This window comes from Esox lucius, chromosome 13 (genome assembly GCF_011004845.1).
Source record: "Esox lucius isolate fEsoLuc1 chromosome 13, fEsoLuc1.pri, whole genome shotgun sequence".
Classification (NCBI taxonomy): domain Eukaryota; kingdom Metazoa; phylum Chordata; class Actinopteri; order Esociformes; family Esocidae; genus Esox; species Esox lucius.
In genome coordinates this window covers 10,459,889-10,483,246 of record NC_047581.1, presented here as the reverse complement: position 1 = coordinate 10,483,246, position 23,358 = coordinate 10,459,889, and the positions used below count along the sequence as shown (strand labels likewise).

The 23,358-nt window shown below is 40.5% G+C and overlaps 1 protein-coding gene across 2 annotated transcripts in view; it reads left to right on the top strand.

The window, feature by feature from the left end:
• Positions 1–23,358, top strand: part of oxct1a (3-oxoacid CoA transferase 1a) — a 68,857-nt gene that overhangs the window by 30,349 nt on the left and 15,150 nt on the right. Inside the window, exons 8-13 of one of the 2 annotated variants that reach the window (XM_010892448.5) lie at positions 2,491–2,598; positions 3,607–3,721; positions 5,567–5,661; positions 5,936–5,984; positions 6,681–6,753; positions 9,201–9,276. In XM_010892448.5, the coding sequence (XP_010890750.1) occupies positions 2,491–2,598; positions 3,607–3,721; positions 5,567–5,661; positions 5,936–5,984; positions 6,681–6,753; positions 9,201–9,276 (516 nt within the window). Of the gene's footprint in view, positions 1–2,490; positions 2,599–3,606; positions 3,722–5,566; positions 5,662–5,935; positions 5,985–6,680; positions 6,754–7,748; positions 7,840–9,200; positions 9,277–23,358 lie in introns of those variants that run through there. The other variant, XM_020052599.3, reaches the window with a different exon arrangement.

The following is a 23,358-nucleotide window of genomic DNA, read 5'->3' as shown; positions in this document are numbered from 1 at the left end:
CACATACCTTTGATGATCATGTCCAAATAATTTAACTTTTGTTTTATCAGACCACATAATCTTGTTCCAAATCTGAAAGGGTTTATTGACATGTTCTTTGGCGTATTCCAAGCATGTGGCCTTGTGTCTGGAATAGGGGTGTGGCGATATACCGTTATTGACGATAACAGTGATATTGAAAAATGTAATATTGATATAATGTTAATAATGCATGTACCATAATATCATATTCACTAGGCGTAACTGAAGTTGTACTTTTCCAAAACACCCTCTCGGTTTTTCAATACCTTGTTCATGTCACCTAGACAAACATTGTGGAGATGTGAACTTTTATTCCACTTTTGCAGGCATCCTGATGTTTGATATGGATTCTTGCAGATTCTACAGATTTTTGAAAGGTTATTATCTTCTGTTTCTGGTCTTCTGAAAGCTGTTTTCCTGATCCCATTGCACCTTCTTGATTACTCAAGGCAAACTGCTTGAAAATTAGCCTTATACTTTTTATGCCTGGAGGGCACAAACCTGCTCCAGTAGATTTGCCCAATGGCAGACCTTAATTGCAATCCTATTTTAACACACCTTGTTCCACTCATCAATTAGGCAAAGTCAAAGGAGATGCAAACTTTTGAGCTTCCAATTTTCCATTCTGCCTTTGACGTGACTGTTGTTGTATCAAGACATTGTTGTTACCCACTGTCGATGAAGAAACACATTTAAATACAAATAACTATTTTTTTCAGTTTATAAATTGTATGATAGAGGTTCATTTTTATACTTTTCATCCCAAAACTAAGGTGTATGCAAACCTTTGCACCCAAATGTACATATTTTTGTGTGGCAGGCTAAATCATCTAGCAAATCGTCAATCTCTCCCCCCTCCTTTGGCCCCATCTCCCCTTTCGCTCTGCACTATCAGAGATTTAACTTAACCCGGAGAGGACTGGAGAGCTTCGCCTCAATCACTTTACTGGCCTGCACCGCCCAGCTCACCACCAAAGTCCTTGTATCCATGACAACACTCAGATTGGATCCCTTTGGTTCTCTCCTATTGGCTGGTCTCTGTCAGTCATTGTGTAGTGCTGAGGGAGAGGAGATAAGGAGGACTTGAGATTCTCTGTGAATGTCTGTCTCTCCCCCTCCTGTGAATAGAATAAACATATGACACCCCTTTCCGTTACATCCGAGTGAAGGGTGTAGGGAGTGCGAATTATGCTCTCACACCTGTTGTCCTGTAGCCATTTGAACATATCTCCTCTCTTTGTCCCCACCCCCCATCCCACACACACACTCTCTCCCTCTGAACCTTTGGGGAGGAAGGATTTCGGCATTAAATTACAAAGGCTTGTTACCCCGGAAATAGTCCATGAGATTCTCTTTCTTTCTAGAATTATCTCTGTTTCCGTCTCTCTCCCACTCTGTCTCTCTCTAAAGCTTAGTAAGGTTTGACTGCAGTGGAAAGCATTGGGGTTGTTATCTTACACTGCTCTTAAACAGTCAGGGTAGAACAAACAAAGCCCCGGAGGATGGTACCAAGGGCCGCCCAACAATGGGATCCAGCTAAAGGTGTAAATATTATTTCGGGGTAGGTTGCAGAGTCAGTCCACTGGCAGTTTAAATCCCAAACAACATTTACATCACACCTTCAGAGACTGCTAGGTGACATTGGCTAACATTTGTGACTGACACAACCAACAAAATGTTGCAGCTTGTGTCAGTTAGCGAAATTATTTAACTCTTTCCCTTACAAATAAACTCTAATCACTGATTATATACTTTCCTTTTTACCGCGTCATGTTAACCGCACTTTCTTTTTCGCAGTCAATGCCTATTACCACAAATGTCTCTTTTAATAACACCAGACAAATATCTGAGTCAGGACTCACTCTGACAAGAATTAAATTCATATAGCAGGAAGCGTTTTGAAAATGTTGCTTAGTAACCACCTAACCGGTTTGTTTCAAAGCTTTTAAATGAACATTAGCAATCATCTTTGGTAGTAGTTATTAGTAGTCATAGCATCACAGACCCAGCAGATGTGTTCAGCTCAGCCTTGTGTAATTCAAAGATGGTTAACATTAATGGATTAATGTGATGCTGATGATTTTTCATTTCTCAGTCGAAGAACATTGAGATAGAGCTTGAGATAGAACATTGAGATCTGACCTCTGACTCCAGGATCAGGACCTTTCCGGTGGATTCAACCTCTGTAAAGCCTTGTAGGCCCAGGGGAGGCTTTGAGAAAGCCTCTGTGGTGGATCTGAACTGAGGTTCATGCTCTCTATTAACAGATGGAAGGTTTAAAGGCGCACTTCTATCTGCCAAAAATAAGTACATGAAAACAACTCCATGAATGCTGGGTTTTGTGAAGATAAATGGATTCCATGGCAGAGAATGGAGTCTTAGGATTGTGGCTTCAGTTAACCCCCCTAAGATCATTGATGGACCAACATGAAGTTTGTGCTTCTTATGACTGTGTCTGTCTGTCTGTAGGTGGAAGAGGTGGTGGATGTTGGAACGTTTGCTGAAGAGGATATCCACATTCCCAGTATCTACGTCAACAGAATCGTTAAAGGAGGCAGCTATGAAAAAAGAATAGAGGTGGGACTCCTAATATCTTAGTTGGTTCATTCTTGGAGTTCAGGTACCTTTACCAAAATTCCCAGATTTTTCAAAATTATAAACGCGCACTTTTGTTTTTGCCCCCATTTATAATGATCTGAAGTCAAAAATCTAAGACTTTCTCTAAGTACACAAAAGGCCTATTTCTCTCAAATATTGTTCACAAATCTGTCTAAATCTGTGTTAGTCAGCACTTCTCCTTTGCAGATATAATCCATCCACCTCACAGGTGTGGCATATCGGTTGGATGTACTGTCAAATTCTATGAAACGCCTTTGGAGATGGCTTATGGTAGAGAAATGAACATTCAATTCACGGGCAACAGCTCTGGTGGACGTTCCTGCAGTCAGCATGCCAATTGCACACTCCCTCAAAAATTGCGACATCTGTGGTATTGTGCTGTGTGATGGAACTGCACATTTTGGAGTGGCCTTTTATTGTGGCGAGGCTAAGGCACACCTGTACAATAATCTTGCTGTCTAATCAGCATCTTGATATGCCACACCTGTGAGGTGGATGGATTATATCTGCAAAGGAGAAGTGCTCACAAACAGATTTAGACAGATTTGTGAAACATTTTTGAGAGAAATAGGCCTTTTGTGTACATAGAGAGAGAGTCTTAGATCTTTGAGTTCAGCTCATGATAAATGGGGGCAAAAACAAAAGTGTTGCGTTTATAATTTGGTTCAGTGTATTTTCCAGTTAGAATTTTCCTGGAATCTGGGAAAAATTACAATATCTAGAATCCTTCAAACTTAATTTCTAGTATTTAAGGAATCATTTCTAACCCACTTAAAGATTACTTTTTCAGTATCTCATTTGTGTCGGCATGCAACTAGAGGCTAGTGGACATATGGTTGAAGACAGCACTGCGCATTGTAGTTCAAAGATATCATATTACATCTGTACTTCATACCTCTCTCTGTCGCTCTATCTGTCTGTTTGTCTATTTCTTTCATGGCATTTTTCTGTTTATTCATTTTCCAGAAACGCACAGTGCAGAAGGCCCAAGCAGAAAAGCCGAAACCAAAGAAAGAAGCAGACATTGTACGTGAGAGGATCATTCGCCGGGCAGCATTGGAGTTTGAGGATGGGATGTATGGTATCCTTGAAAATTTTACTGAAAGGTGTATTCTTATTGAAAGGGTACAAAGTTCAAATTAAACCCTATTTTTGTGCGAGTTGGGAAATATGTATTCTTTGGCACAATATCCAAACCAGCTACCCCGGGTTTTGGCTTTGGTAGTGCAGAATGAGAAGGATATCTGGGAACTGTAATGTATTCAGAGAAGGGTTGCAAAGGAAAGGAAGATAACAGAAAACTTTATAACTTTACTAGTACAGATCAACGTAAAATCCATCAAGGACTTTATGTAATCTACAATATCTATTCACACAGATTAGTGGCCCTATTTGGTACTTCAGGCATCTGTAATTATTTATGACCCTCTATGTGACCTTTAGACATACAGTGGAGCCCATAAATGTTTGGACAGTTTCACAAGTGTTTTTTGTTTTGGATTTATACTCCAGCTTGCTGAATTAGAAATGATGCAATTGATAATGGGATTAAAAACAGACTGTCAGCTTTTATTTGAGGTAGTTTTCATCCATATCAGAGGAACCATTTAGAAATAATAACACAATTTGTGCATATCTCGGCCATTTATAGGTACTAACAGTATTTGGACAACTGGTTTCACAGCTTTTCTTATTAGTTAGATATGTTTGTTTACATCATTAGTGCATGCACGGGAGAAATGTCAGTGTCTAGTCTTGGTTCTAGGCTTTGCATTTTTATTTGGAGTCAGGTGCTGATGTCTGACATCACAGGGACCAAAGAAGTGTCAGTGCGAGCCAAGATGGCCTTGATGCAGATAAATCAGAATAAATCAATCTGACACATAATATCAACTATATGGTACAGAAGAAAGCAAGCACTGGTTAACTTGGCAATGGCAATTGACCTACTAGACCAAGGAAAACCTCACCTCAGTGGATGACCAAAGAATGTTCACCATAATAGATCCAAACCGATCAGGAGCACTCTCCAGGAAGTAAGTTGTTTCACTTGCAGAAACCTGACCGCACGGCAAAAAGGCCATAAAATAAATAGGAACTGAAAATGGCTGCTATACAAGCCTAAACGACCATCACCGGGGAAGATACCTAGCATCTGGTGATATCTAGGCTGTCATTAAACCAATTAATATGATGACTTTAAAACAGTTTGGACCCCTAAAATGTGGAACTTTGTATAAAAAAAGCTGGAACCACCACTTGCTTTATGGATGTAAATATTAATGCTTTCAGTCTGCACTTTTTGCCATTATTTCATTTCAAATCCAGTGTTTGAGTACAGAGCCAAAACAAATAAACCTGTGTGTGTGTGTGTCTGTCACTTATTGACTGCACTGTATAAAATGTATTAATTAAGATTATTTAATAAATAAATATAATTACTTAAAAGGAAAAACATTATCTGAGGGAATACCATTTGGGTATTAGCATGAATATTCTAGATGTATTTTTTGTACACATTTTTTTTCAATGTCTTTTAAGGTATTTGGTGTCAGTGTTTTGGCATTAAACTTGTGGCAATGGCCCAAAAAAATGAATAGTTCCAGAATGATGTGTGCTGATTAGATACCTTTTTTTTTGTAAATGTTTCCCTTTTCTCTAGAACCTCATACACATTTATACATGAATATTAAGTATAATAAAATTTTAGCATTACATTAAGTTATAATATTAAAGATAGTTACTGAAGATTCACAAAACTTCTGTAAATTACTGGTAGTTTTGCCATCCTAATTCAGAGTGCCTTATCTTTAATATGAATCATAATTCAGAGTGCCTGGTTTTTAAAATGAACCCTTATTCAGAGTGGCTGGTCTTTAATATGAATCCTAATTTAGAGTGCCTGGTCTTTAATATGAACCCTCAGCTAACCTGGGTATCGGCATCCCCATGCTTGCCAGCAACTTCATCCAGCCTCACATCACTGTCCACCTGCAGAGTGAGAATGGGATTCTGGGATTGGTAAGACCTTCATTTGAGTTCCTCTTATAACGTCTTTGACAACAGCTGTTGGGGCTAAATTCCTAATGCAAACTGTCTTTGCAGCAATATGTTTATTATTTTGTTAACAAAGGCAGCCAGTCTAACAAAGATGTTCACTTCAATTGTGTTATACTAATGCCTCACTTGTATGCCGGTTGATATGCATTGTCAGTAGCCCTCCTCTCCTTTGAATGAGCATGTGGCACTTAGAGACGTGATGACATTGGGTGGTGAATGTGTGTTCTCTGTGTAGGGCCCTTACCCCACAGAAGATGAAGTGGATGCTGACCTCATCAACGCTGGTATGTGATGAAGCCCTGCACACACGGATTAACAAACAGAAACAAAAAAGGCAGCAGTAAAAACTTTCTCAGTACATGAAACACAACCCTCCCCGGCCTTACAGTGTAGTAGTCAAGGCCAGATCGTAATGACAACACATTTACTTTACCTAATTTTTGTCAAAATGGTGCAATTTTTGTCTCTGTTGGTTGAACCAGACTCAGGCTCCTAACCATGTGTGCCAAATTTCACCTCTGACTGGAACAAATCGAGATATAAACATGTTGAAGTTGGATGTTGGATTTATCACCGCTGTGTGGTCAATATGAATTTGCTTGTATATGTTCAGTTTCCACAGTGTTTGCAACGTGTTTACCAGATTTTGCTACAATACAAACATTTGTGTGGGATTTACATTATATGCATTTGGGCCAGACCATGCCCATATCAATATCATTTGAAGTTGCAGAAAATACATCTTAGCTGACTTTATGAGTTACCTCTTAGGAGAGGGACCTACTGTATGTAGCAGACTTTATTTTGAATTTAGCATTTTTGATCACCTGATTCAGGGCCTCCATCTAGCTTTACCTGTAAATTTTTTAATGATGAATTTCTATGTCAACATATATGGTTGAAGATGGATCCATAACCTCTACATTTATACCTCTACATTTATGTATATGTGAGATTTTAAAGTATAGATCTGTGTGCAGGTAAAGAAACAGTGACTGTGCTTCCTGGGGCTTCATACTTCTCAAGTGATGAATCGTTTGCCATGATCAGAGGGTAAGGACTGTGCAGCTTATTGACTATCCCATTTGTCATTGCATTTCTCATGCGATCAGTAATATTGCAACAAGCTCGTACTAAAACTTAAAGGTGCTGATTTAATTTGCAACCAACATTGGCCACCCCTTTACCCCCCTGGACCCCATTTTATTAAGTGACAACATGGGGCTGATTCACAGTTTATTTTTTTGGAAACAACACAAAAAAAAGTCCATAATGTGAAAGGGAAAAATAAACTTTTCAAATTGTTCTAAATGAATTACAAATACAAAACAGAAAATAATTGATGCATAAATATTCCCTCTCTTCAGTCAATAGTTGGTACAGGCACCTTTTAGGTCAGCAAGGCACCTTTTAAGTCTCTACCAGCTTTTCATGTTTGGACACAGCAATTTCTGCCCCTTTTCCTTTGCAAAATTCCTCACGCTCTGTCAGGTTTGATGGGGACCTTTGTTAAACAGCGATTTTCAACTCTTTGCACAAATGCAAAATGTTATTGAGGTCTGGCCTTTGACTCCAGAAATTTGATCTTTTTATTTTTAAGACACTCCAGTGTGGCTTTGGCTGTTTGTTTGGGGTCTTTGTCTTGCTGGAAGATTGATCTTCCCCCAAGCTTTCCTGGCCCTTACGAAGCATCCCGATAGCATGATGCTGCCACCCCCATGCCTCATGGTAGGGATGGTGTTCTAAGAGTGATGCGCGGTGTGAGGCTTCTGCCAAACATAGCACTAATTTTGTGATGCACATGTGTGCACTGTATGTCACAGCTTAGCCATGAAAGACTAACTCCTTTAGAGTTACTATAGTCTTATTGGTGGCCTCCCTGACTAATGCCCTAAATGTCCTGTGTTGCAAGCAATATTACAGTTGCTTGCAACACTGTTCATTCAGCTGTGTCATAGCAATTTGGGTAAATACATCTGCAGTCAGCTATTTTCTGTTTTATATTTGTAATTAATTCAGAAATTCTGGACCTTTTTTGTGTTGATCAGTTGCAGATACTCCTCATTAATTCAAAAGTCCAGGGAGGTGAGTACATATGAGAGCCACTGTAACCTGTGTCCCTGAAACTGGCCCAACGGGCAGTTGTGTTATAATAATATTATGCTATTTAAAGATATTGTATTTCAAATATCGTGTTTGCGAAGAGAGATTATATACATATAGAACAGCGTATTAAGGCTCAGTAGTAAATCTTTATATTTTCAGGCCTATGGGGATGTTTTTTTTTAAGACACTTGATTGGAAATTGATGTGTTGGAGACTGGAGAAAAATAATTTCACATTTAAAGACAAGTAAAGAAACAGATGAGCATGGTTTGGTAATGACATTTAAGTGGTCCATTCCACGTTCCTGCATATCATATCACTTTTATTGATGATGTGGCTGGCAAATTCATTAAAATACTTTTTTGAATCTAAGATATCATCAAGGTAGGCATAATTTGGCTTAGTTATTGTCAGAAAATAATCAGTATATGGAAAGAGTAAAACACACAGGCTAACATAGGTTCTATTTGTAGTTGCAACAGATGTTATTTTAGCTCGGCGCTCTGTTTAATCTGCAGTCACTAATGGGTTATGAAAATGTCGAGCTAACCTGCAGATCATTTGCAGATCCCAGGTCTTTGGTCCCCAGGGTAAAAGGAAGGGTTTGTTGTGTGGTTTGTACATTACAGCAGAACGGTAGTGGCTAGCAGGGCACTCCTCATCAGTCATTTTGGTGGGACCATTATTGACACAGGTGGATGCCATGAAGCATAATGACTGTGAACCTCATGAAGTCTTAGTGAATGAAAGCAGAGGCCCAGACACGTACACTGTTTTCTCTGTCGATGTGACTGGAGATTACGGTGCCTATAAGTTACATATCCGCTGAACTCGACAGAACTGCTGTGGAACCATGAAATGGTCCGGGTCAAGCCTGATTTGCAAGCCCTGTACATTAGCTCTTGCATTAAGCGTTGTTGTTCATGCAGCCCGGCAACGGCAATATTATCTGGGTTCGTATTGATTTCTGGGACAGCTGAGACGCGAGCTGCCACACACCCATACACACAAACACAAGGGGGGGGGAGTTTTTTTTTTTTTTTAAATGGGTGACATTGGCCTGTCATTGTGTGTGTGTCTGTAGTTTAGTTGGCACAGCATCTCCTTGTCATGTCTGAGGTGAGGTGAAGGCGAAGAGAACGTGGCTGTTATAATAGGCTGCCACCTGTCTGACTCGCCAGCTGTCCCATTTACCCAGAGTTATAGATTAAAACCCTCCCTTCCCCTCCCACCTGGACTTAATTACAATGGTTTAATAGCATGTTCAGTCGTACGGAACAGCCCCCACGTCGTTCCCTCCATTGGCCGCATTAACCCGTTGATGATTGGCTGACTGACGTGTCAGCCGATTGATTGACGGATGGAGACGGTGATTGTTTGTCTTGTTTCTGCAGCGGTCACGTCAACCTGACGATGCTGGGAGCCATGCAGGTGTCGAAGACGGGAGACCTGGCCAACTGGATGATCCCGGTATGACCGTCGCCGTAGTTGCTCTGTCAGTCCGTCTTCCTTGTTGCTTTAGCTGCCTGTCTCCGTTAAGCCTGCGTTCAAACGTTTGCCCTCTGTCTCAAAAGCACAGGGTTCGGTGCTCCACTGAATGCCTCCTCAGGGGTTTTGGCCCTCCGCTGATTAAGGAAAGCACTTCTACTACTCGACTGTGTGGCAGATTTACTCAGTAGCCAGGCACACCAGTCTGGTGACAAAAATGGATGGCTCATGCTGACAGCAGGTGGACAGACCGTGAGGCATTCCTTTACTTTTCTAATGAATTTACAATGTGCAAAACAATGTATCTAAGCAACTTTGAGCAGTGTAGGTCTCTTCATGCACTTTTGAATCAGAATACGCTTTAATCGGGCTGTTACAACAAACATAGAATTTCACCGCTGCCTCATGTGCACATCCACTGCTACGGCATGAGTTCAATACCAACCCAACCTTCTTTTGGCAAAGAAAACTATTTGCTTCCACACACTGTTGTCTAATAAAACATAAAAGGACCACTGGGGAAAAAAACAGTAAAATACTAATTTACTCTATGCTACTTATAGATGACCTACAAAGGCAGAATACGGAATGCAAAGTTGACCTAGAATATATCCAATGGGTTGTGATCATATAAGATAATGGGATATGAGCGGTGAATATTGTGTTGACGTACAGGGAGATGTGTAGAGTTTTGAGTGCATGTTAGTGTAGCAGTCCTGTGAACAGTTTACCTTCAGCCTTGATGTGCTGTCCAGGGTGACAAACAAAAAACATCAAGCCAGTAACAGCCCTGTTGGCAAAGTCATCTTGTTGATTGACAGAGGTCAAAGGGGAATTGAGAATGCTAACAGGCAGATCCCAAACAGTCGAAAACTGGCGCAACAGTGTTGACTTGAATGTACCGCCGTGCAATCTGCTGTAACCCTGTGATGTCATCGCGTCAGCATGGCGCGGCCTCCCTTTCCGATCTTCAGGCAACTGAATGGTTTACCTAGTGAACAGGCCGCTAGGTGTAATTCTGTCTGTAATGTCACCTCTTCCATCAATCTAGAGAGCTACTTTAGAAAGAGAATCAGCTAACACCGAACAGCGAAACCTGTCTCTTTAGCTGTTTTGTTTAGTCTGTCTGACATTGACTGCGCACTCCCTCTCTCCACAACGCTCCTCATCACGTGTCACGGCGTTGTGGGCCATCGTGCATACCAAGCCAAATGTACTCCCCTGGACCTGGTCATTCCGCTGACCCTGACCTGTGTCATTATTGCTCCTGACCCGTGGGGAGCCGTGATGGAGCGTCCCGGTCGCAGCTCACCCCGGGAGCCACAGCGGGTTAGGGAGGGCTTTAGCCACTTTCAGCCTCTCAGCCAGCGAGGTCAAGGAGCAGGTCACAGGCCATGGCCGGAGAGGCATAATGAAGGCTGGCCGCTAGACACCACGTTCCTCGACGCTGGTGATGCCTAGCAACAGCACGCACGGGAACACGCGTAACGTAGATACGAGTTCAGTGAAGCACACTGGTTGTTTGCTGTGTTCACCAGCTGTGTTTTAGAGAGGGCGGGTGGACTGACCGATGAATTCATGAATTTATTCCTGGCAACATTTCAACTATGGATGTGGACTGACCAAATGGCACAGATTATGCTGAGTTCTTTGTAATTTGCAAAAGCCACTACCTGTTTCCCAGGCAAACGTCAACTACCGGCCCGGTCAGCTTGAACCTATGTGGTCGTGGTTAGTTTAGAGCTACAAAAGAGGGCCTCGGATCACCTCTCAACTTAAGTGGCCCTCTGAGAAACACTTTTATTGTGAAACCTTAATCAAACATGCTTTTAAATTCAGGACCAGGGCTAACGTGTTGTTCCGGAAAACGCCCTTAAGTGTTTTAGACTGTTATTAATCTGATCTCTCAGCTTTCCATTAGCTATGTTTGTCTCTTGGTAATTGGTAATTAGCAGGTGGGCTACTTTATTAATAGTGTTATTTGTATAATGTCTTGTATAATGCTGAGGAGGCATGAGGCATTGGGAGAACTCACTCACTGTGGGCAGTGACTGCCTGTCTGTTCATCGGTCAGACAGCTGACAAAGCACACACCTTTGCCTGGCCCCCCTCTCGTTTCAATCTTCATTACGTGTAGTTTTGAGAGGATGGAGATGAGAATTACATTTCCCCGCTGCGATTATGGGAATTATTCAATATCGAAAGATGGGTGCAATGCGTGAAATTGAAAGCGATTTAAGTAGGAGTCAGATGCATTGCGGTGCACTGTTGCGATTATGTCGATTATGGACACTTTTAATAAGCAAAATGCAGATGAACATTTTATGCTCCAGGGATTTTCAATGTTTTGTGGTGAGTGTCAATCTACTGCTCAGTCAGAGGCTGGCAGAACAACAGGCCATGGAGTGGGACAGTGGGAGTGTCTTCATTCCGCATAACTAAAACGTTTTGTTTGGTGAAGTGAATTACGATTAAGGGAGAATTATTTTGTTTGTTTGTTTCGCCATTGGTTGAGAGACCTATTCAATTTGTCTAATCAAAACACTTTGACTAAAAATGAAAAAAAAAAAGATCCTATCTTTATTGTTAGATTGGGACTAAGAGATGCTTGAATATTATATTAAATACATATTATATTGTTTAATAAGTATAAAACCAAAATAGGTTACATTTGAAATGGAGCTGTTTACAGCCCATCCAAATAGAATGCCTCCTAAGTTAGTGAGGTTTATTATGAATATGTTATTAATTTCTCTGGATATGGTTCCTGTGAGGCTGTGATGAATGAGGCTGGAGGAAGTGTCTGGCTGTGTGTCTGTCTGTGTGTGTGCACCTGGCTATGTGTCTGTCTGTGTGTGTGTTCCTGTGTGTGTGGGTGTGTGTGCCTGCCTGTCTGTGTTTCTGCCTGCCTGTGTGTCTTTCTCTCTGTCTTTCTTTGTGTATGTGTGTCTGTCTCCGCGCGTCCATGTGTGCCAGGTTTAGCTGGCTCTGAGTCAGTCCCAAGGTGCTGTTGAACTCCTTGTGGCGCCAAGGCTGCTCCTTACCTCCTCAACTGCCCGTGACATCCATACCCTAAAAGCTTTGTTCCAAATCCAACCCTAGGCACTCAGCTTCAAGGCACTTCGTGTAGATCACTAATTGTCAAATGGGTTGCCATTTCAAATGCTTTCCTCTCCACTGACTGTTTCGGGGGGCTTCTATATGCGGGGGGCTTCTATATGCTTTTTTATGAGGGACCCGGATGCTTATTTAGTCTAGTACAACCCTGTGTTTGACTATTATTGCTGGCGTAGTCACAAGGGTCGGCATACCCTGTCGATTTTTAAGACTGTGGGATCCGTTGGATGTATTAAATACAAGTTTACACCATATGGCTTATCTCTCCAAATGTACCCCATGTTTTGAAATCTGTAAGGAAAGGAGGGTTTGACAGGGAGCTCAACCTTTTGAGATGCTGAACCAACGGTCGCTGTGGCTCAGGCAGACAGCATTCTGGGATATTTATAGTCCTCTAGGGTCCCTGTGGCGCTGACAAACGTGTGTGTGTGTGTGTGTGTGTGTGTGTGTGTGTGTGTGTGTGTGCGCGCACACTTCCTGTGCTGTACTCCCTCAGTTAACTCAAGGTTATTCCACAGCTCTGTGTGTCTCTTTGGGGACCAACACCGTAGGTCTCAAATGTCATGTTGTGTTTTGTTCTTTCAAGTTTTTCCATATATGACTGGAGGAAATAGGGCATCGGGATGTGCATAGAAAGTGGGACTTTTTATAGAGTAAAACACACAGGCTAACATAGGTTCTAAACAGTAATCCTGCTTTGACAAGAGAACCCATCTCAACTGACTACACAGTACCTGTCAAAAGTTAGGTCACACCTACTAATTCATGGGTATTACTTTGGTTTTACTATTTTCCACACTGTACAATAATAGTGCTGACATCAAAACTATGAAATAACACAGCAGATTATGTAGCAGCCAATTCAAAATATCATAATACATTTTATATAGTCCAGTCTTCAAAGTTGCCACCCTTTGTTTGATTATAGCTTTGTGCACTTTGCATTTTCTGAGCCAACTTCATGGGTTAGTCACCTGGAATGTATTTCACTTGTGCTTGCAGGAATGCTTGCTAAAAGTTAATTTGCTGAATTTCTTTCTGAATGCATTTTGGCTAATCGTTTGTGTTGTGGCATGGTGGGTTTGGTATACAGAAGATCATCATGTCTGTACTGTAGTAGTCCATTTTATGACAAGAACAGCTCAAATAAGCAAAGGAAAATGACAATCCGTCTTTACTTGAAGACTCAAGGTTAGTCAATCTAGAACGTTTAAATCTAGAATGTTTCTTCAAGTGCAGTCTCAAAAACCATCAAGCGCTATGATAAAACCGAAGTTCTTCTGCAGAGGATAGGTTTTTTAGAGTTACCTGCTCCAGAAATGTTCAGTTAACTGCACCTCAGATTGCAGCCCAAATAAATGCTTCAGTGAGTTCAAGTAACAGATTTTTGAACATCAACTTTTGGGGGAAGAAACATGCTTGAATCATGCCTTCATGATTGAATTACTGCAAAGAAAATCAGGCCTTCATGGTTGAATTGCTGCAAAGAAACCACTACTGAAGTACCACAAGAAGACAATTGCTTGGGCCAAGAAATCCAAGAAATGGACATTAGGCCGATGAAAAACTGTCCTTTAGTCTGATGATCTCTGCATGTGTGGTTCCCCCTGTGATGCATGAATGAGGAGGTGTGATGGTGTGGGGGTGCTTTGCTGGTGAGACTGTCGATTAAATAAAACATACATTAAGGAAAACAATCACATTTGACAATTAAAAAGTAAATATAATATATATATATACACTCACCTGAAGGATTATTAGGAACACCTGTTCAATTTCTCATTAATGCAATTATCTAATCAACCAATCACATGGCAGTTGCTTCAATGCATTTAGGGGTGTGGTCCTGGTCAAGACAATCTCCTGAACTCCAAACTGAATGTCAGAATGGGAAAGAAAGGTGATTTAAGCAATTTTGAGCGTGGCATGGTTGTTGGTGCCAGATGGGCCGGTCTGAGTATTTCACAATCTGCTGTTACTGGGATTTTCACACACAACCATTTCTAGGGTTTACAAAGAATGGTGTGAAAAGGGAAAAACATCCAGTATGCGGCAGTCCTATGGGCGAAAATGCCTTGTTGATGCTAGAGGTCAGAGGAGAATGGGCCAACTGATTCAAGCTGATAGAAGAACAACTTTGACTTATATAACCACTCGTTACAACCGAGGTATGCAGCAAAGCATTTGTGAAGCCACAACACGCACAACCTTGAGGCGGATGGGCTACAACAGCAGAAGACCCCACCGGGTACCACTCATCTCCACTACAAATAGGAAAGAGAGGCTACAATTTGCACGAGCTCACCAAAATTGGACAGTTGAAGACGGGAAGAATGTTGCCTGGTCTGATGAGTCTTGATTTCTGTTGAGACATTCAGATGGTAGAGTCAGAATTTGGCGTAAACATAATGAGAACATGGATCCATCATGCCTTGTTACCACTGTGCAGGCTGGTGGTGTAATGGTGTGGGGGATGTTTTCTTGGCACACTTTAGGCCCCTTATTGCCAATTGGTCATTGTTTAAATGCCACGGCCTACCTGAGCATTGTTTCTGACCATGTCCATCCCTTTATGACCACCATGGACCCATCCTCTGACGGCTGCTTCCAGCAGGATAATGCACAATGTCACAAAGCTCGAATCATTTCAAATTGGTTTCTTGAACATGACAATGAGTTCACTGTCCTGAAATGGCCCCCACAGTCACCAGATCTCAACCCAATAGAGCATCTTTGGGATGTGGTGGAACGGGAGCTTTGTGCCCTGGATGTGCATCCCACAAATCTCCATCAACTGCAAGATGCAGTTGAAAAGTTGCACCAATGATAAAATGCAAAACTGAATAATAGACTGCATCCAGAGATTTGGGTACAGAATCTGAGGCTTGCATATACAGTATATCACCATAATCTAATAGCAAAATAAAACTAACTTGCATATTATATTTTCTATTCGGACGTTACATACATGATTTATTTCTATGAAAGAAACCAATTAAAATTTCTTGCTATTTCACCAAGTCACTAAATCATTTTGAATCTCAGTTTAATCTAGCCAAATCCTTGTAAATACTTGTAAGAAGCAACATGTTCTATAAAATAATTTAGAGGTAGTAATTTTAGGGTCATCAAAAGATTGAGCTTCTGTGACATAGGAAATAACATGTACATACTTTTATTTGCATTTAGTACCTACCTAAAAATATCTGACTGAATGTATGCAACAGCTTGTTCAGGAGAGGGGAACGTAGCATATTGTACTGTGATGTCAGCATAAAAATTAAGTTTGTTATATATTTCATTAATATATAGAGGGACTAATATAAGACCTAAATTTGAACTGTGTAGAGTACAAGAAACATAGATTTATTTCCAGCAGCTACAGTGGGGAGAACAAGTATTTGATACACTGCCGATTTTGCAGGTTTTCCCACTTACAAAGCATGTAGAAGTCTGTAATTTTTATCATAGGTACTCTTCAACTGTGAGTGACGGAATCTAAATAAAAAATCCAGAAAATCACATTGTATTTTTAAATAATTAATTTGCATTTTATTACATGACATAAGTATTTGATACATCAGAAAAGCAGAACTTAACATTTGGTACAAAACCCAGAGATCATACGTTTCCTGTAGTTCTTGACCAGGGTTGCAGACACTGCATCAGGGATTTTGGCCCATTCCTCCATACAGACCTACTCCAGATACGGACTTTCAGCTCCCTCCAAAGATTTTCTTTTGGGTTCAGGTCTGGAGAATGCCTAGGCCACTCCAGGACCTTGAGATGCTTCTTACGAAGACACTCCTTAGTTGCCCTGGCTGTGTGTTTCGGGTCGTTGTCATGCTGGAAGACCCAACCACGACCCATCTTCCATGCTCTTACTGAGGGAAGGAGGTTGTTGGCCAATATCTCACGATACATGGCCCCATCCATCCTCCCCTCAACACGGTGCAGTCGTCCTGTCCCCTTTGCAGAAAAGCATCCCCAAAGAATTATGTTTCCACCTCCATGCTTCATGGTTGGTATGGTGTTCTTTGGGTTGTACTCATCCTTCTTCTTCCTCCAAACACGGCGTGTGGAGTTTAGACCAAAAAGCTCTATTTTTGTCTCATCAGACCACATGACCGTCTCCCATTCCTCCTCTGGATCATCCAGATGGTCATTGGCAAACTTCAGATGGGCCTTGACATGCGCTGGCTTGAGCAGGGGGACCTTGCGTTTGCTGCAGGATTTTAATCCATGACGGCGTAGTGTGTTACTAATGGTTTTCTTTGAGACTGTGGTCCCAGCTCTCTTCAGGTCATTGACCAGGTCCTGCCCTGTAGTTCCGGGCTGATCCCTCACCTGCCTCATGATCATTGATGCCGCACAAGGTGAGATCTTGCATGGAGCCCCAGACCGAGGGAGATTGACCGTCATGTTGAACTTCTTCCATTTTCTAATAATTGCACCAACAGTTGTTTCCTTCTCACCAAGCTGCTTGCCTATTGTCCTGTAGCCCATCCCAGCTTTGTGCAGGTCTACAATTTTATCCCTGATGTCCTTACACAGCTCTCTGGTCTTGGCCATTGTGGATAGGTTGGAGTCTGTTTGATTGAGTGTGTGGACAGGTAACAACTTTTATACAGGTAACGTGTTCAAACAGGTGCAGTTAATCCAGGTAATGAGTGGAGAACAGGAGGGCTTCTTAAAGAAAAACTAACAGGTCTGTGAGAGACGGAATTCTTACTGGTTGGTAGGTTATCAAATACTTATGTCATGCAATAAAATGCAAATTAATTATTTAAAAATCATACAATGTGATTTTCTGGATTTTTGTTTAAGATTCCATCTCACACAGTTGAAGTGTACCTATGATAAAAATGACAGACCTCTACATGCTTTGTAAGTAGGAAAACCTGCAAAATCAGCAGTGTATCAAATACTTGTTCTCCCCACTGTACATTAGCCTTTTGTCACTAAGGTAACTTTTGAAAACAAAGGGTCTTGGCCAGGCCTAATTTAGACAGCATTTTCAATAACATTGAGTGATCTACTGTATCAAACATCTTCAACAGGTCAAAAAACAGAGCTTAATTTCTCATCTAAGGCTTTGACAATATCATTTTCAACCAGTGTAGTTGCTGTGATAGTACTGTGCCCAGGTCTAAAACAAGATCTTTATTCAAAATGCTGTTTTCTGATTAAAAGGAACATAAATGTTTATTTGCCAGTGGCTCCAGGACTTCAGCACGGAGTGGCGGTTTAGAGATTGCACGATAATTATCAAGGACACTAATGTCCCTGCACTTACTTAGTGGGAGCACATTAGGGGTTTTCCAGACTTTAGGAATAACCCCTGAAATTAATGTTACATTTATGCATTAGTGCACCAGAGATAATTGGAGTAGCACTAACCAATACTCCTGGATCTAGCATATAAGCCCCTATGGTTTTCTTAGTGTCTATGACTGGCATTGAATCAAGGACCTCTTTTTCAGTAAACAGACAAAAACAGAGGAAGTCAAAGTTCCTGCAGTGTTCACAAAAATGTGGCTGTGTTGGTTAGGTGATTATCTGTTTTAAATTTAGGCCAACAGAGATCTCCTAAATCTGCTTCCTGTAATAACAGTCTAGATGAAAATCACTAATGATTATCAATTAACTTGATTTGAATGTGACTAGTTGATACATTAGGTGATTTATCATACCTTTCTTGGCATATGGTGAGCGATATACAACATACAACAACTGTAATATTACAAATCTTTCCTAATGTAATACTTAAGGGTAGCTATTCCTTATGAAAACATATATATTTAAGAAGAAAGACTGAAAGGTGATTTTTGTAAACCTGTCTGCTCTAAATACATTAAATACACCCATTAAATACACCAATCAAGAGCAATATCTGCATCTTTTGTATTCTTAGGAAAATAAATAAGTCAGGATTAGATTGAGGAACCAGTATCTTATTGTCATTTGACTATACACTTGGTACGTTTAGGTGTAAAAACCAAAGACTCTTACAGTCTTTGAATATATGGGGATTTTCAACATATACCGACCGGATTTCTACAGGAGTTTATACTGTATGTCTTAAGCTATTTGTGTGAGTCACTTTGGGGACAAGATTACTACTTACAATACCTTTCTTTATGAAAGCATGTAGTAATATGATAGTGAGCTATAACACTATTGATACCATAGATTGAGTTGACTTAATTATTTGTACAAAATGAATTTAAATAATTTGCATAATCCCTCCTTATCTAAGGCATGGGCAGTGCCGGCCCAAGCTTTCTGGGAGCCCTAAGCAAAATTTTATTTGGGGGCCCCCTCTCCCCTAGTTGTCTGGGGCTTACTGGCAGTCTGGGGCCCCCTGGCGGTCAGGGGCCCTAAGCAGTTGCTTATGCCACTTATGCCTAGGGCCAGCCCTAGGCATAGGTAGATTAATAGCCCTGCATGGTAAAGTTGTTAATTTAGCTGAGGTTGGTTTGGCCATTCATTTCCTTATGGTTGCCTTGTTGTGTTGAAAGAAAATCCTGGTACCCGGATGATTTGAATGGATACCATCTGCCTTATACGTATAATGAACATTGCTTCCAGAAAGTATTAAAATTGTCTATGATAGATACTCCCAACCATTTGCAATAATTCTGTAACCGGTTGTGAAATGGTGGGAGTCTGTAGAAACAATGAATCCCATAACCTACTAACGGTATAGGTATATACCCTCATGAATGACAGTAGAACCGATTTTGTGAATTTTGTTGCGCAGAACATTTGGGATCATGGCATTTCACTCAGTCTAGCCCCAGGACAACACAGAGTTTTAGCATTGGAAACATTAATGTTTCCAACGATGCTTCTGCCTAAAATAATGGAGGCAGACGGGCTAGAGGAAAACATCCCATTTCCACATTTTGCATCTAAGTTTGAGCAAAGCCTTCCCTCCACTGAATTGCTGGAATGCTGTACAGGTTCCGGTTTGAGTTTAGTTTGGGTTGAGTGGGACTGCAAAGTGAAGGAGAGGTAGCCAACATGTGCTCAGCATCTTTGGGAACACCTTGGAAAAACCAAGTGACAACTATATGAAGCTGGTTGACAGAATGTCAAGAGTGTGCACAGCTGTCATCAAGGCAAAGCTGGTGTCTTTGAAGAGTCTAAGATATAAATGTATCTTCTGGTTCCTACAAAAGTCGCTGTGTTATTTCATTGTTTTGATGTCTTCACTATTATACTACAATATGGAAAAGACCAAAAATAAAGAAATACCTTTATAGGAGTTGGCATGTCCAGACTTTTGACTGGTACTGTATTCAACAAGCATTATAGTATTCAAAATATCTTCATCTAAAATTGGAGTTCAAAAGCACAAAGAGAAGAGGTGTCAATTGACAGCTTGGAAAGAATGCTAATTACTTTAATCATGTAGGCACAGAATACGTGGGACATTTTTTTTCATTTAATTGGGTGGTGGGGATAGATAGGAGAAAGGTTAGGAAAAGACTAAAACACGATCACTTTTGTGTTTTTGATGGATGGAAAACCTCCTCTCCTTGTTATCTATGAAGAAGTTGCCGAAGCACTGCCGGGAGTTTTTCTTTGCTTCCAAGTCATCTCTCAGATGCCAAGCCCCTGCATAAAGTCAGTTTGGATGTGCAAATGCATTTTGAAACATCACAGCTTTAAAAGGAAATGTTATTTGGCTTCATTATTTTGGTTTATGTTAATAAGACTACTTTCACATGGTAGCCGTGGAATCTAAGTTAGTCTGCCAGACTAAAAGTTCCAATGTTACTCTGCTCAGGTGCGGATAATGTTCTTCCCATGTGTATATACTGTATTCGGAAAGAATGGGCTAGACACAAAAAGTACAAATTAGAGGTGAATTAAATATTAATGATCACAGTCATTGTCTTTTAATGTCCCAGAAGTAATTGCATAGTATAATGTAATGGTTAAGACAGAAAAGCAGTATAAGAGTATTTTTAGCTTTTTGCCAAAACAGCACACATCACTATTTGCAGAACTACAGTTCAGCCCTATAATTTGTTCACAGTTAATCATTATAAAAAGCACTTCAGAGTTTAAGAAGCTCTAAATGCATATCCCATTAAACTAATTGAGATCAAATGATTTCTTTGCAAGATGATACTACTAGTAATGTGATATATCCGTCATGTAGAAATCATGCATTAAAAAGTGTATCAGTGGAAAACCATCAGTGGGTTTCCTCATCTTGCAAAATGCTCTAATCAAAACAACTTGGGAGGGCAGCTATACTTTTATTTATTGTGTTAGAATTCAGCTAGAATTTCACAATGTGCTTAATGATTCTGTTAATCATATGGACATATACAATAGGGAACGGTAACACTGAGAAACTTGTACCAAGCAGCTTTAAAATAGCTGATGTTGAGCCTTATAATAGACAGTACCAAAATAAATACAGATTGTCTGGAAGAACGTGGTGATATGTGGGATCTGCCTTTTTCGGCACTCATGGTATGATCCATCAGTAATATAGATAATGCTTAGCCAGCAAATGCTGCTTTACTGTAAATACAATATTTCTCACTTCCAAATGCAACTCACACCATAAAGCCAAACTAAAACAAGCTATCGGAAAAGCTGACAATGATACACTTGTTTTAAATTAACTCATAGTCCTTGCCCTCCTTTGTCCTCTGTCATCATGTCTCCAAGCTACTTTCTCATACCACTATCATGCTCCCATGCCAAGCAAGTTTGCCTCTGCAATTTGCAGTCTTCAATATAAAGTGCTTGGTTACTTCATAAGGCAAGGGTCATATATGACTTTTCACCAGTGTACCCGCTTGGGGAAAGTTAGAAATCTTTCATTTTAAATGTACTTATATAATTTGTGCCCCTTTTTCCCCTCTGTGTCCCATATTGAGAACTAAGAATGATAATGCTTTGCTTTATTATCAGCCTTATTGTTATTCGTTTGTGCAGCCTTACACCAAATGTGATCTGTACATTTAAAGACGTTTTGGGAAGCTACGCCTGTTGGACTTTAGATCTGCCGTGACATCTTTATTTCCATGTGTTTGTTATACATTTATTGAAGTAGTATACAGGGAAATACGAGTCATGTGCTGTACACTTGATGATGTTTTTATTCCCCCGGGGATAACTTAGATTGACATGAGGGCTACTTTTTATTCAAACAAGGATGTCTGATGTTCTGGTCAGTAGTGAGAAGGTGGCCATCCACTGCTTTCAACTGTTCTATGTCAAAGCACTTTGTCCTGTATGGCTACCTCGCAAAAGTAAGCGTTGAAAAAGTCAACTTTTTCCAAGCCAGAATGGTCCATGGGGGCAGAAGCCTATCTCCTGTTTCTGTAGTGTGAAGCACCTTGATGTACTGTCCCTGTCACAGGGCCTTACCCCTAATCCATCTCCTTAATGCTGCATGCCAACCAGCGATGCATCAGGTCCCACGTTCTGTCTTTGGGACACTCATCTTCCAACACGGAACCTGCTGACCTCCTTTACCACTGTGTGTTCTTTTAATAAGCACTTCTGTCCACATCAGGCAGCTTTATTTGATGAAAGCAGTATTGCAAAAATAATCATTGTGATATTTTTTCAGGGAAACAGCAGAGGTAGGAGACAATTTTCTAAAGGTCTAGTAAATATGTATCGATTACACTACATCTTTTTTATTAATTTTTTTTATTTTACACAAGTCACAATTACTGTAAGCACTGAATACAGAGTGTAGATGATCATTATGCCTTCTACATCTCTATGAAATTTCTTTGAAGTATAAAACAATAGTTGATCTGTATCTCGCCCCTTTACAGTTGATCATTTGTTTTCTAGCTGGAATTTTCACGCTGTTGGCTAACCTCGATAAGAGGGTTAGGGTAGGCCCAAGTTAGGTTTGGAATAGAGGCCACAGTTAGGGTCAGAACAGGGGTTAGGGTGTCCATCGTGTCCTTGTAAATGTCCATCTTTGTAAATTATTTTGTATTCAAATGAGAGTGTAAAACATAGTGCTGATTGGGTGACGAGGTGGTTCATTGTGTACTGAATGCTATTGGAAATGGGCTTTTGTTGTGCCATCCAAACCCTGAGGTGCCACTGGCAAGCAGGCCAAAACCCCAGGCCGCAGTCATTTGGGTGGGTAACCAGTCTTTATTGGCCCCTTCAAATGTGACCTGATTGACACCTTGTCATGGTTTGAGGTGTTTCTGCTCATGTTTTGACACAAGTCACAATAAGGCAACAGTCTGCTAACCAACAACTGTAAAGATCAATCAATCAATCAAATGTATTTATAAAGCCTTTTTTACAACAGCAGTTGTCACAAAGTGCTTTACAGAGACACCCGGCCTTAAACCCCAAGATGTACTTAAGATTTGGTGATAATTGTGCAAATGTGCACATGTTTTCAAAGTACGCCATGATGAACTTTGAATTCTATGAGAAACTCTAGAACACTGCTCCTCTAGCACCAAAGGAACAGTTTGTATCGAACCTGAAGTGTTGCATCTGTGGATAAAGACTGTATCTAAATCAGTCCAGAACATTTATATTGCAACATAATCTAGTACACAAGTAGCAAACATGGTCCAGACTCAACGGGCACTTTTTTTGCTCTGGGTAAGTTTTATTAATGGAAGTGATTACATTTAGCACACATACTAAGGGATATTTAAAGTTTACATTTTATTTTTTCCTTGTTTTTTTATTTTATTTAGAAAATGCCCTGTAATGTTCTACATCTTACACCTTGAAAATGTGGAGTGCATTGTGTCGATGTCGAAATAGTTTTTTGATTGAATTATATTCAATTTAATTTATATGCAGCAAAATATGAAGACTGTGCAAGGGGTTTGTAGGCTTTCACCATCAGATGTAGCTCCACTCCACATTTATTTCAAAAAGCTTGACTTGACGTTCGCTCAAATATAGAGGAGCCGCTGTGAG